The sequence below is a fragment of the Chelonoidis abingdonii genome, chromosome 22, assembly GCF_003597395.2.
Source record: "Chelonoidis abingdonii isolate Lonesome George chromosome 22, CheloAbing_2.0, whole genome shotgun sequence".
Lineage (NCBI taxonomy): Eukaryota > Metazoa > Chordata > Testudines > Testudinidae > Chelonoidis > Chelonoidis abingdonii.
The window spans coordinates 7,852,627-7,866,712 of record NC_133790.1 but is presented as its reverse complement, the minus strand read 5'-3'; the positions used below and the strand labels follow the sequence as shown (position 1 = coordinate 7,866,712).

Sequence of the window (14,086 nt, the reverse complement as noted above, 5' to 3'; positions counted from 1 at the left end):
GAGAGGATGCTCTAGTGCCTTTGGACACAACTATCCATCAAATAACCTCAGAAGGAAGGTCTTGGGTTAAGGCACAATGTAACCCACACACCTGCGGGGTGTGGTGTTCTGTGCCATGGGATTGACTGAAGAGTTTGCTCCACAGTCTTAGCTAACAGCCAGTTGGCTTTTAGCTCAAGCACTAAGCTCCAGAGGTCCCAGGTTCGATCCCACCTGCTGACGACCAGGATCTGTGGGAATTACAACAGCACTAGGAGTCAAGACACCTGGGTTCTACTCCCAACTCTACCATAGATTTTGTGCACGCATCTGGGCAAGAAATCACTTCTGTACCTCAGTTCCTCCAGCTGAGAAGTGGGGAAAATAAATACCTGCTTCAGATATTTTTCATTCTTTAGTCTTTATAAAGCATTTGAGAGATACTTGGATGGCAGATGGTCTACCAGGGCAAAGTAGGTTAAAATGATGTTATGGAAGAAAGAATAGCTAAGACCATTTCCGTGTCTTTCTTGAGCTGTAACCTGCACTCCAGTTCACTGAATACATAGTTCCATGGAGCCAGACCCACCTACTCTGCCTATATTTATTTCCAGAATCAGGACTTTTGATGAGTTATGAAGTGACGACAAGTGGCCAGATTTTTTCCGCATTAGGACACACTATAGTCTCTTACTCAAAACCCTTATGTACCAATACAGTGACTCAACCTCATGATTACACAGTCCAGTTGATAGAGACTGGTGTTTCAGCCATTCTTTCATTTCAGACCACACTAATTACTGCTAGATACTTCCACCCACTGCTCTTCCAACTGTTTGCATGAGACAGTGATGCTGAAGTGCCACTATCTTCCCCATCACAGAGGTGGAATCGAGTCTCCTATATGACGGTGCATAATGTTCGCTGTAAGGTCACCTTTGTGGTTTATTTTTGCTAGCAGAACATTGCACTGTAAACCTTTTACAGTAATTGGCCCAAGGCTTGTCAAATTGGCCTAATCGCCAATGGCTGCTTAAAAGAATAAGTGTCCTACTAACATTTTCTCCCCTTTTAACAAACCAAATGCACTATGAAAGTGGTACCAAGTGGAAATATACATTGTGTTCTGGGCATCTACCTGGTTCATTTGATCTTTGAAACTTCTGGTACAGATGTTTACCTTTGAATGCATAAGGAATGCAAAACCCAGCAGGATTTTATTCCTGACTATACTTTACAATTCCTAGGTTCTATGCCTGTATCTATCATGGACTCACTAACACCTCCAGCATGTATGTTTACAGGGACACTGTCTAGGTAAATTCAGCCCCAAAACGTAGAGTTGGAGAAGAAAATTTAAGACCAGTGTTCCTATTCAACCATGCTTAAATAATTCAAATGAAAATTTTATATGCACACCCACACAGACACACAAATAGCAAAACAAACAGAATGAAAAAGAGGATTATTCACATGTCTATAAATGATCTACATGGGGAAAGATAAGCCGGAGGGGGGCGGAGGCACAAAGCTACTGGTGATCAGAAACTGGACAGCAATCATTCTGAAACAATTTTCATACTGTTCTACAATTTGGCTCCTAGATCCAAAGAGTTCTCCAGCACGGGGGACGGGGGTGGGGGGAAGGGGTGGAGGAATCTCAATCCTGCAAGGTGCTGATGGTCCTCAACATCCACTGACTTTGAGAACAGGAGTTAAGAGCTCCCAGCATCGCAGGATCAGGCTGTAATACCCAAATGAAAGTGTGAACACAGAATAAGGATTTTAAAGCTCTCCAGTCACGTATTCAGACAATAGCCCTAGACAGTTCCACAAGGGTTACTGCCAAGAAAAGGTGCTGGCCAGTATATGTTTCTTGAATTGCTCCAATGGCTCCTGACAACTTGTTCTACTAATTGAGTGTCCCTGACCTGGTTCAGTGTGCCATACTCTACAGAAGGCTTCCTCAGTCACCCAGCCCAGCCAGGAGCAGATGCCAAGGACAAACTGACACCATTCCAGAAGAAGTGACTCAAAAAGAGGTTGGGCTTATTCAGAGGCAGTCACGAGGCAACGTGGACAGGCATTGCCCTGCTTTGCTCAATGGCGATTCTTGTTTGGGAATGGAATGTACAATCAGGCCTCCTTGTGACTGCATGTCAACAAGCATCACTTCCTTTGGGATGGTGTCATCTTCCTCCTTGGCATCTGCTCCCAGCTGGGCTGAATGGATGAGGAAGTCTGTTTAGATGCATAAAGGTGACTATGTGAGGGGAACCATTCCAGGTGAGGGATGCTTTATTTGGAAATAGAAACTATTTGTAATGCAAGGAGGAAATCCCTCTATGAGCCTTTGATACGACAGTTTTAGTTTCAGTCTCTTGGCTGAAGTGCCAGCTCTTACAACAATATTCTTCAGAGAAGTACAACAGATCGCATACAGTAAAGATACCAAAGTCACAAAGCTGTGATACATCAGAGAATAGTGCTCATTCTGCACTGGTATCAATTGGACCTCAATGTGATACTCTTATTGTCTTTTTATCAACCAAAGGGGCTGCTCTAATTAAATTTAAAATGCCCATCAATATAATTTTACTACTACTTTGAAGGTTTTTTTAAGTTGATATACATTTTTGAAACAAACAACTCCTCAGTCATTGGAATCAGTATTACATTAAAGGTGTCTTTGGATGGCACAAAGAAAAGAGGTCTGTTTCGTACAAGACATACCATTATTAGCCAGTGACTTCAGGAATTCACCAAAATGTATTTAACTGATTCAGGTACCCGGCCAAGCTAGCCTAGGCACAGTAATTTTTAGCACAGATACATTTAAAGGTGCACCTGCAACTTTCATATAGCCTCTCACTTCTATCTGGAGTATTTGCAGCACTAATTATGTAAGCTGGATGAAATTTTTCAGCCAAAACTCCTCCATGCCTCCCCTTACCCCACAATGATAAATGCAGACTTGGGTCAACAAACATTTTGTGAATTCAAGTAAATTTAGCTGAGTTGTTTCAGTCAAAGTCCTAAAATAAAATAAAAAAAGACATTTTTTCTGATTCAAAATGACTTTTTTTCAAAATTGCTTTCCGTTTTATTTAAAAACACTTTTTAAAAAGCTAAGCAAAACAAAATGTTTAGTTTCAGGTTGAACAAATTGTTTAGTTTGATCTGAAACAAAAAATTTTTACTTTCCAATTTGCCAATTTTTGTAAATCGTTTTAGGTTGAGCTAAAACATGTTTTTCAAAATTTTTCAGAATGCCCCACCACCACCAAACCCTACTTATGTGCACAGCACTACTAGTGACACCTTGTACTTTCCTATAAGGCTCATGAAAGTGAAAGCTCTTGAGAGATATTTGTTTAAATTAAACCATCCAGTTTGCCGAGATGTTAGGAAATTTGGTCCCGGACAGATAAATGGCTGTATGATCAAGACTTCTCTTAAAAAGAGGTCATCAATTTGAAATCTTCCCAATATAAAACAAAATGATTTACACTAGTTTTGGACACTAACCTCTTGACAATATTTATAGGTTTGCAATTCTGTTTTCCTATTTTAGAAAAAAACTCTCCCTCCTGTGGCTGTGTGAAAGACCCACACAGAGACCATGGGAAAAACTGATAGTAATTACACCCAAAGTGATAAATGCGCAAAGCAAACTGAAAAAGTATGGAGAAATATTTCCTCTCTAGTCTCTTTTCAGTTGTTCAGAGGGGTTACTTATAACAATAGCAGGTAAATCTAACAAAGTAAGAACTTTGCTTCCAGTGCCATTCTAGTCATGTTGGTTCCAGGATAGACACACAAAGCGGGTGTCTCTCTCACCAACAGAAGATGGTCCAATAAAATATATTACCTCCCCCACTTTGTCTCTCTAAAGCAGACCTGCATAACTTGTAAAGCAGCGAAGGCCATATTACTCCAAAGAAAAAAGCTGAGGGTCAAAAAAACCCCCCTCCCCCCAGCACCGCCTGTCCCGTGGAAACAAACCCTCCTTCCCCAGCGCTTCCCCACCGAAACAGCCATATTGAACCTTGCTAATATGTTATAGTGGGCCCCTAAGAAGTAAAATTAAGGTAAAAGAAAAATGTCTTTTTGCTAGAAGTAGAATAAGATCTTCCCCCAACATTGTAATCAATTGCCCTGTTGAATGAATGAGGTGTGAATGAGGAAGGCGTGGAAGCCAGCACCTCCAGACAGCTGAAACCCTTGGAGAGGAGATGGGAGCCAGACCACATCAGTAGAACAGGTCAGCCATTGACTCCACGCTCACCTCCTCAGCCCCCCACCCCTCCGGCTCGCCTACTCACTCTTATAACCACTGCCTGCCCACTCACACCTCAGCCCCCCGCTCACCTCCTCACCGCCCCATCCACGTCTTCAGCCCCCCTCCCTCACCAACCCCAGGCCGCACAGTGAGCTCACCTACTCAGCCCCCTGCAGGCCACACAGTGAGCCCACGCAGGCCACATGTGGCCCCTGGGCTGCATGTTGTGCAGGCCTGTTCTAAAGAAAGAACCTTTCAGATTTCTACATTGACTTGTCCAAAGGGAACCTGAACTGCAACTTTGGTTCTCCCAACAAAGAGATAGCCTCAGTAAATGCCACTTATGCTACAGAATGCACCTCAGGAAGGCATTAATCAGCTACCTGCCTTTCCCAGCACAGCTGGACAAACTGAAAAGGAGGAACATAACAAAGCAGCAGTAAAGTCAGCAATTTTTTATACTGTTTGGTGGTGTTTACAAGGAAAATGAGACTAGGCTTGTTTTCATTCACTTTGTTCTAGCTAACCTGGATACTTATATATGGCTCCCATTACTGTCATGTGGATATATTAGCCAGCCAGTGAGACGGCAACATGGAGTGAGAGTCCTTCCCTCTGCAAAGAGAAGGAACAATCAGAACATCTAGGACAACAGCTATGTGACAGGGGAAGTGATCAGGTGTTTGAATTAGCAGGTTGAGTTAAAGACTTGGTTCCCCACAGCAGGCCACAGGAGATCCCCTTTGTATTATTCCAAGAAGAAATTGATCAGCCCCTTTTGTCAAGAGAAGATGAGAAGGAAATGATCACTCAAGATATTCTTATAGTAGGGAGCAGAAGGGAAAATTTTAATGCACTAAACATTAGACTTGCCACAAGACATAACATTGTCTGTTTGCAGTATGTGATAGCAGTAGAAACTAGAGATGAAAAACTTGTTCAGTGCTATCCATTCCAAAAGATCTCAGGTTTTTTCCATAGAGTGACCATATCAGAAGAGAAAGAATTTCCAGAGCCGCAGGCCACTATGCCTTTTATGCGAGATCACATAACATCTCTAGGGCAACTATGCAGTCACTTGCATGGAAGCTATCAGAAAAACGTGTTTATTTCTAGCTGTCTTCTGGGTGAAGAAGTGTTTTCTCCTTTTAAAAGTCAACCATGTCTATTTTTATTCTTCCTTTTCTCTCTCCTCCATTTGTTTTGGCACCTGGAGTGAATCTGCTTCTACAACACTTTGCCAAATGGGTCAATTTAACGTACTTAACTTTTCAGTCCCAGAGTCCATCTGACACTAGGGTCACGAGTGTAACAGGCCTGGGATTTTGTTTTTAGTCTATGCACAATAGCAGCCTGGGATCTACAGAAGAGAATATGGGACCAGGACAAACACGAAGATTTTACTACCTCTATTTTAAAAAAAGGTTATCATGACAAGACTTCAGTCATTTGAAGGGCAGCAGAGAACAGCTTGCAGCATGTTTACCTGGCCTGCACTCAGTGTTGACAGAGAACTTGTTCAGCATTCTTTGTTGCTGCTGTTCCTTTAACCTTCAGCAGCACCACTGAATTCCAAGACCCTCATGCCCATGGGCCTGGAGTTATAAAACTTTCCATTCAATAATTTGCCAACATTTGATGTGTTTACACAGAAGATAACACTGTGGAAAAAATCTTAAGGGTTTATTATTGTTCTTCAGTGCAATCATTTAAAAGAGGATAGTCCTGCAGCATCAATCTCAGCCAATTAAAGAGATAGAAACTTGATGTTCAGGAATGCTGGGCACCCATTTGAAGTCAGTGAGATCTGCAGGTGCTTAGCACCTTTGGAGGAAAAAACAAACAAACAAACAGCAGACCCTGTGTGCATATTTTACACACAGGTAAGAAAGAAGCAAAGAAAAACTGTCAAACCAATTACTTCAGCAATTGTGTACCTGCTATGTCAGTGAACTCACAATATACAACTCTTGGATAAACTGGCTTGGACTTATTTTAATCATGCCTTAGGTGCAGTATGTAACTTATTCACTACCCCTCCTCCCAAACAACCAAATACACATGCACAGGAACCGCATGACTAAGTAGGGAAAGACCCCACAATCTTGTGGGCCAAATTAGGAGAGATTATTCAATTTTGCCAGAAGGGACCTGAGGAGGATAGAAAAACGAAGTGATCTCAATTAATACTGCTATTTCATATGATTATTGCTTGAATTTAAGTTCACTTGCTATTTGAGGAAGTGATCTAATACATCCAGTCAGCCATAGAAATATGGCTGCCTCATCATCAGTATGTCCTACAAAGAACTGAAATCAGACTTAATAAATAAAGCTATAAGCAGGGGCAGTATCCTCTCTATTCACCCTCTCAAAATACACATAGTGAGGTCAACTTATTAGAAACTGCTTTATGAACATGAACAGAAAGAAGGTTCTTCCTTACAGCACCATGAGTCTACCTAGAAGCACACAGACATATTTTACTTTAATATATTACACATACCCAGAAGTCATTATTCTTTTATGTGCAAATGTTTGCAGAATCAAAATCTTAGAGTAAACACTTCTATACAAACCTAAAAACTGTCTAAAAATTGATCGTGTCAAAATATATTATGAAAAGTCTTATGCTATAATATCTGTCCCAGATTTCTCCGTTTCAGTTTAATGGAGAATCTATTTTATTTTTGCTTATACTTTCAGTATCTTGGCCAAATCTCAAATACCAATTTTGATTAGCCTATTTAGTGTATTATATTAGCAAACATCTGAATTAGAAATTACATCTATTTAAAACTCCTTAAAGTTATTAAAATTGTGGAAAACTATTTGACTACATTATTCTTATTTTAAGCTTCATGCCAACTGACAAGTCGGTTATCTTTTCCATGTGCAAATAACGTTAATTGCTTATGCCTCCTAAAAAAATGCAACACAGACTTTCAATTATGGAAGGGCATGAACTCCAAATAATAATGAAATGAACAACCATCCCACAAATCCTGTATTCTGAGGTCTCCTCTTTAAATATCTGTATTTTAGGTTATTTCAAAGCGTCTTTATACCATATGTTAACTCACAAAACTCAAGACCCACAGACATTTCTACATCTGATTTTTAAAATCTATTATAAAGGTATACAACACATGGAAAACCCATTTTTTTTCCATTTGCTAGAAAAACAGTCAAGTTCATTTTCAGAGAAACAGGTGTACTAAAGAAAGTTAAAAATAATCCACATCACACATATCTAAACAAAAGGATGTATATTTTAATATACACATAACATTCAGAGTCAATTACATGTGAAACCTTTCACCTCACAGATTCCTAGATAATAATGGACTTGTTTTGCCAATGGAAAGAAAATCAGGTTTGCTCCTGCATCAGACTTCTGTAACTATGTCAAACCAGATATACTAGGACAACTAGAAAGAGTACAGTAATTGCAACAAGTTTATAAAAATAAAAATCTTACAGGCAATGCAAATAAGAGAAATGTAGCAAGACTGATTCACTTTTATCTGTATAAAACAACCCAGCCTAATCTGATCTTTTGTAAGACTACTTCCTGACACCCACCCAAACACATACTACACCCTAGTCCGAAAAAGGAAAGAGCTGAGCTGGCATGGCCACTGCATAACCTGGTTGAAGGTGTCTGTGATTTAGCCAGGCCACAGTTTCCTTGTTTATTACAGGAAGTGTAAACTGTATCGATGCAATCAACAGGGGGCATTTCACATTCTGATGTATTTGCCTTTTTTTTCCCCTTGGTCTTAAACTTAATGAATTTTACCCACGAAAATTAAAGAGCAAAGGTAGCCAAGCCAGAGATAAAACACCTGAGCCAGGGACCACAAGTCCCCGGGGCTGTAAAGAGCCCAGGCCTGCCCTGGGAAGCTGTGGAGATCCCAGGAACTACCGACACACACACCTTTTCTCTATCCGAGTCCAGCACAACTCAGGGAACACAAGCCCAAAATCCACCGACTGCTCAGCCCCTCGCTGCGGTGTTCTCTGGCGCGACCCCGCTCCAGCCCCTTCCACAGCACAGACCCGGCTCCGCTCCGCCTTAAGCGCCCCCATGATGTTTGCTAGGCACCGCTACCTGCGTTACCGACACAGAGGCTTCCCCGAGCTGGAAACGAATTAACGCGGGGAAACCGAATCAAAGAACAGCCCGCCCCAGAGATGCTCCTCTCACCCCGACCCCCAGCAGGCAGGCTGCATGCTCCGTCCTCCCCGCTCGGCTACCACCGGGCTGTCCATCCCACTGCCCCCCCGCTGTGCCTCCCGCCGCACACCTGCCCCGCTCCCCGTGCCATGCAGCACCCTCCTCCCGCGGGGCCGTCCGCTCCTTGCCTGAGTCTTGTCAAACTGCTCCCGCTCCGCCTCCAGGCTGTGCCCGGGCCGGCGGCTCAGCACGCGGGCCGGCACGTTCTTGATGGTGTTCATGGTGCTGGGCGGCCGGGAGAAGCGGCGGCTCGCTCCGCTAAGGGCTGAAGCGCGGAACGTTCTGCTCCTGCAGCCGCGGCGGCCAGACCCTCAGCCTGGCAACTGCTCGCATCCTGGCGAGAACCCAGGTAGGGAGCGCAAGGGCGCCCCCAGCGGGCGGGCCGGGCCACTGCTGGGGGCAGCAGCATCCACTCACAGGCGAGGGAATCCTCCCCTCCCAGCTCCCAGGCAACCATTCACAACCAGCAGTTACTGCCGCTCCTCCCTGGCAGCGGCGACTCCCCAGCAAAACAACGACTCTTTTACCCCCATCTCCTTCTCTCCCTCCACCCACTGCAGCCCCTACTCTAGACTAGATTCTAGAATTAGAGGCGGGGTACGAAATGAAGCATCGTTCTCTGCCCAACGTAACGTAGTAGAAGACCCTGAAATGATACCAACGGCGGAAGGCTGAGAGCGGGGCGCAGGGGGAAATCAGTCCCTGCATTGTCTGTTTACAAGCTAGGACTGTTGGTATTTAATTACTCCTCTTCCCCAGTAGGGTAACAGAGAGAGTTCATAAGGAGACTGCAGTAACTGTTCTGATTTCTTTGGAGTAAATTATGCAATGAGACCCAAATCCTGATCTACTTTAAATCAAGGACAAACCTCCTTGACTTCAATAGAAGCAGGATTTGGGCAGGAAGCAGGTTTCTAAACATTTAGCACTCCACTTTCAGTTGCATTCACTCCTCAAATGGTTATGAAAACATAAGCAGCATTAGTACTCCAGCCCTGCTTTAGTACATAGTAGTCCCTGTCTATAGTAAAGCCCCTTCTGTCCCTAGTTGTGTAACTCAAAAAATAGCTAAAGTGATTTTATAAATACAATAGAATCCTCTTACTTAGAGCATACTGATGACAGCTTACCACACTGATTACACTAAGATCATTTTAAATCTGAAGGCTTTAACAAAATGTAGTAAGAAATAAAAGTATATATGGTGCATTTCAACTTCGACACTTGTGCACAGATACCTATCTACCCACAAACAGTACCTGAATCACCACTGAACAGTTAATTGCAAATGCAGACAGAGCATCTTGAGCATTCTAGTGTTTGTCCATCTAGTAAAATGTAGGTCACGTTAAAAAAGCTTAAGGCAGCACTGTTTAATTTCAAACCTATCAAATTCTTCAGCTACTTTAGCGCTTGTCCCTGTCTCTATATATAAGGTACTAAATCACTTTTATAGAGCATAGTAATGTATCATAGAACCTGTGTTTTGGTAAAAAAACAAAAAATACTTTTGGAGGCACACTTGTATAGATGTTGTTCTTTAACTAGATTTTTTCATTCTTTTTGAAAGAAATTAAATCCTGCTGTACTATTCCTGTAGATATCATTTAGAATTCTTTGATAGTGTATGCCTCTATATCAATATATACTACTGTTGCATGCTCTACCTGCTATCAGTGATCAAGGCCACATTGTGATAAGCATTGTACAAACATGTCACAAGAATGCCTCTGCTGAAGAGTTTGATTAAGGACAACATGTAACAGGTATGTGAGGCAAACATAAGGGTAATAGTAGGGGATTGGTAAAATGAGACACAAATAAACATTTTCATGTAGACTAGCTGTACACTAATACAGCTTACAACTTATCTTAACTGGCAGTGTTTCACAGGCAGCACAGCTGAAGTTAAAGGGATTTTTCTTGTTTGTTTGTTTGTTTCTACATTATCATTATCTCTAAGACATTGACTTTTTTCCTGCAACAGACTAGTTCATTTAAGCTCTGTGAGCTATAATAAAAAATTGCTGAGTAAATTAAAAACTCATAATATATTAAGCGATTACAACAATACAAATAGAACAAAGTATTTGAATTGGAATAATCCTATACATGTTCTCATAAGATCGATCACCAAAACTAAATGCATATAGGAAAAAAAAAATCTTTGAAACTATGAGCTGTTAAGAACAGTGTAGTTATGCATTATAAGATATTTGAATATAGACATCTAAATACCAGCTCTCTTTAGGAGTTGAGACACTTTACTTTCAGGGCTTTAGCAGCATTTGCCCTAATAAACTGGAACTCTGCAAATCTGTTAAGCGAAAAGGAAAATATTTGAGACAATTATGTTAATTTTTCTGTCTGTACTGTGTAATTGTCAGCTCTCTCCAGTTTTTCTATTTGATGAAGCTTTCCTGAATCAAGGGCTGTTTTTGTTTTGGTTTTAAAAATCAAGTTTATTTCTCTATACAAAAACTACAGTAATAGAAAAGTGTACAAATTAGTTTAAAAAGCTACAGAACCTCATTGATATCTTCTTCTGTTTCTCAGACCTCTATTTAGAAAAGCCAAGTAGCTGAAAGTAGTTAAATAAAAGTCTAATTTCCTTTAATAATAGTACATTTCCAAAGGTCCCTATTCTTAGGTAGTGATTTAGTTTGAAACTCCATAGAAAGCCTCAGAGCATAATCTGTTTGTTTTGCAGGTGTGTTAATGCATGAATAAATTCACCCAAGTATTCCACCTTTTTCAGTTTGAAAGTTGCAATCTTCCAGATCTCATGCTTAGAGAAAACCATATTCAGAACAAGATTAAGATATAGTGGTGTGCGAGAGTATGCCAGACATGAATTCAAACAAATACAGCAGCACTAAAAGAATGCATAATATGACCATGATACTAACTCTTAGTGCTGGCCTCCACAGTTTTTGCACATTAACTAAAATCAGTTTTATGTATTGATTTAATTAAAAGAAATCAGTACAACCCCTATGGTATGAACACATGTACAAGTTTCAAAGAGTTTATATTATTTAGCTTGTGTTGGTTAGATACAAATACTTTTAAACTGATAAGTGCATCCATAGTAGGAGGTTGCATTGATCTGATATAATCAGTTTTGTTTTTTTTAAATGTACCAAATTTAGTTAAATTGGTGCAAAGACACAGGCTAGACCAGGCCTTAGTGCTAGCATCATGAACTTACCATATATGCTTTTCACTCTGCTGTGCTCCACTTAACAGTAGTCATTAGCAGATGGGGAATCTGAGTGTCAGCTGCTTAAAAAAAATATTTTGAAAGTTTTAAACTAGTTCTGTCATGTGAATCTCAGAGCAGGGATCCTTCCCTCCCACCGGTGCCACAGAGTGAGCCAGGGTTTATGCATGATAGGAGCTGTGATGCTAGATTTGAGACCTAGTACATTCCTGGTTAATAACTGGCTAAATGTCAAAACTAAGATGTAAGGAAGAGATTAAGAAGTGAAAAAAGTGGTATTTATTAGGTTGTATGGCCTTTTTTTGGTTAAAAATATTTTCAAATGCAATAATGAGTCATTTCTACTTGTCTGATAAGTCACAGATACACAAGGCATAGTTAAAATATTTAAAAAGACTACACATTAAATCCATGTCATATTGCTAAGACATCCATATCAACTCATGATCTTAGAAGCTTGTGTTAGAATAAATAGCTCATGACTGGGGAGAGTTATTCTGCCCATCTTGTGGGTGAAGGGTCTTGTAAATCTCAGCAATGTAGGAGGTATATCCTGGTTACTTCACTAATTCACAGCTTCTTATAACCATTATTCATATCTATTTACATGGCAAAAATGTCCAGAACTAAAACAATGGACTAAACAGGAGTGAACACTTTGCTATTATATATTTTAAATACCAAATATGCACAACTATGGGAGTAGTAATAAAAATAGTTATATTTTTAAAAAATATGTCACCTTTATGGAGTAAACAATTACTCATTTTCTATTCTTACTTTAAAACAAACTAGCATTTAACCCGAGTACTGATCTATAAAAAAAAAGGCAGTTTTTCATCTTAGCATAATTCTAAATTATTATTCACAAATATAGAATAAATTCCAGCACAAGGTCACATCTTTTTGGCACTTGCAAAATTTTCAAACATTCATGAGAGATATGACCAAATGTTCAGTAACTGTTCATTGTAGCTTATGTGGTAATGATCTTTGCTTCTCAAAATGTATTTTAATTAATAAGGACATCATCTTTGTTCTTGCCAGATAGTAAGGATGTCATCTTTGTTTCTTCCAGATAACATGGAAGGAATCTGGTTGGGGGAGGGGGGAGAGAAAACTCAGTTAAAAACATTAAAAAAAAGTTACCACTACTATTACTAATAGTATAAATTGAAACTACAACTCTGAATTATTTTTCCATGGCATAAGAAATAGAAATACCAGTAAAGACATGAGATGTCCAGTGGGGGAAAAGGGTATTTTATACAATGAAGTGCATATGAGCAGTCTCCCTCAGGGACATGACTGGATGGTCGCTACATACAGTCTTTTCATTTCTGTGTAAACACCTAACAGGTCTGCAATTCTCATTGCACAAGGGCTACTCCTTTTTGCCCTGTGTAATCCTGAGAGTCAGGATTTACAAGCAATGGTGCATGCCACAGCTACCAAGAGCTTAAGGTATCATTTTTCTCATTGCTTTCACCTGTTTTAGGGCTTTTAGACTCCCTCCAAATGATTCTCTTTCCCAGAGGAAAGATGACAGACTGATGAAACCCAAGATGGCCAAAGCTTTGGCAATTAAATAGAAAATTAAGACAGAGCACCTTCCAGCTGAGGATTTCAAAGCAGTTAACATTAAATTGATTATGCCTCTAAATAAAAATGTACAAACATACATTAGTTATTTCTGGTCTGCTATAAACTTTGTGATGATTGTTTTTAGATTCAGTTAAATCAATTTTTAAGGCAGTTTAAATAGGAACTATGTAACAGTCTCTAGGAGTATTTGTTAAGGATTTGCAGTGAGTGACTGTGGACAAGTTCCTTTCTTCAGTTCTCTCTTGGCTGAAGTAAATTAGATCACCCACATGCTTAAAGTTAAACAGGTTCTTAGTGCTTTGGTGGATCAGGATCAGGCTGCGCAGCATTTTCCAGTGCATTGCCTCTGGAGCATATCACATCCACATTCAGTGTCTGACTGGTTTCCAGACGCAAGTCAGGCTGTTGGTATTGACATATAAAGTCCATAATGGCTTTGATTCTATACATCTTTGGCTGCATCTATAGTGGGCTTTTTTTAATTCCACATTTTTCTTTTGTTACTAACTCTGGTTCATATCCCTGGCAGCATTTAACCATGTCATCTCACTCAGCTCCAAATAGATCTAGACAACATGGTGCTTAAATTGCTGGCTGTAAGTCCCTTGTCTATACTAGTACTCCAATTGGTGGTACTGGACTGGTGGTAACAAACAGTGGAAATTTTTTTTTGGGGTGGGGGTGGGAGGAGACCCAAAAAACCAAAACCAAAAAAACTAATCATAGATTTCACTGTAGAGTCAGCCTTATTTCCCTG

General features: G+C 40.3%; 1 protein-coding gene across 1 annotated transcript in view; it reads right to left on the bottom strand.

The window, feature by feature from the left end:
- Positions 1-8,835, bottom strand: part of HIP1R (huntingtin interacting protein 1 related) — a 58,448-nt gene extending 49,613 nt beyond the window's left edge. Inside the window, exon 1 of the mRNA XM_032800714.1 lies at positions 8,630-8,835. Within this exon, the coding sequence (XP_032656605.1) occupies positions 8,630-8,722 (93 nt within the window). The 5' untranslated portion in view covers positions 8,723-8,835. The remainder of the gene's footprint in view (positions 1-8,629) is intronic.
- Between the last annotated feature and the right edge of the window lie 5,251 nt (positions 8,836-14,086).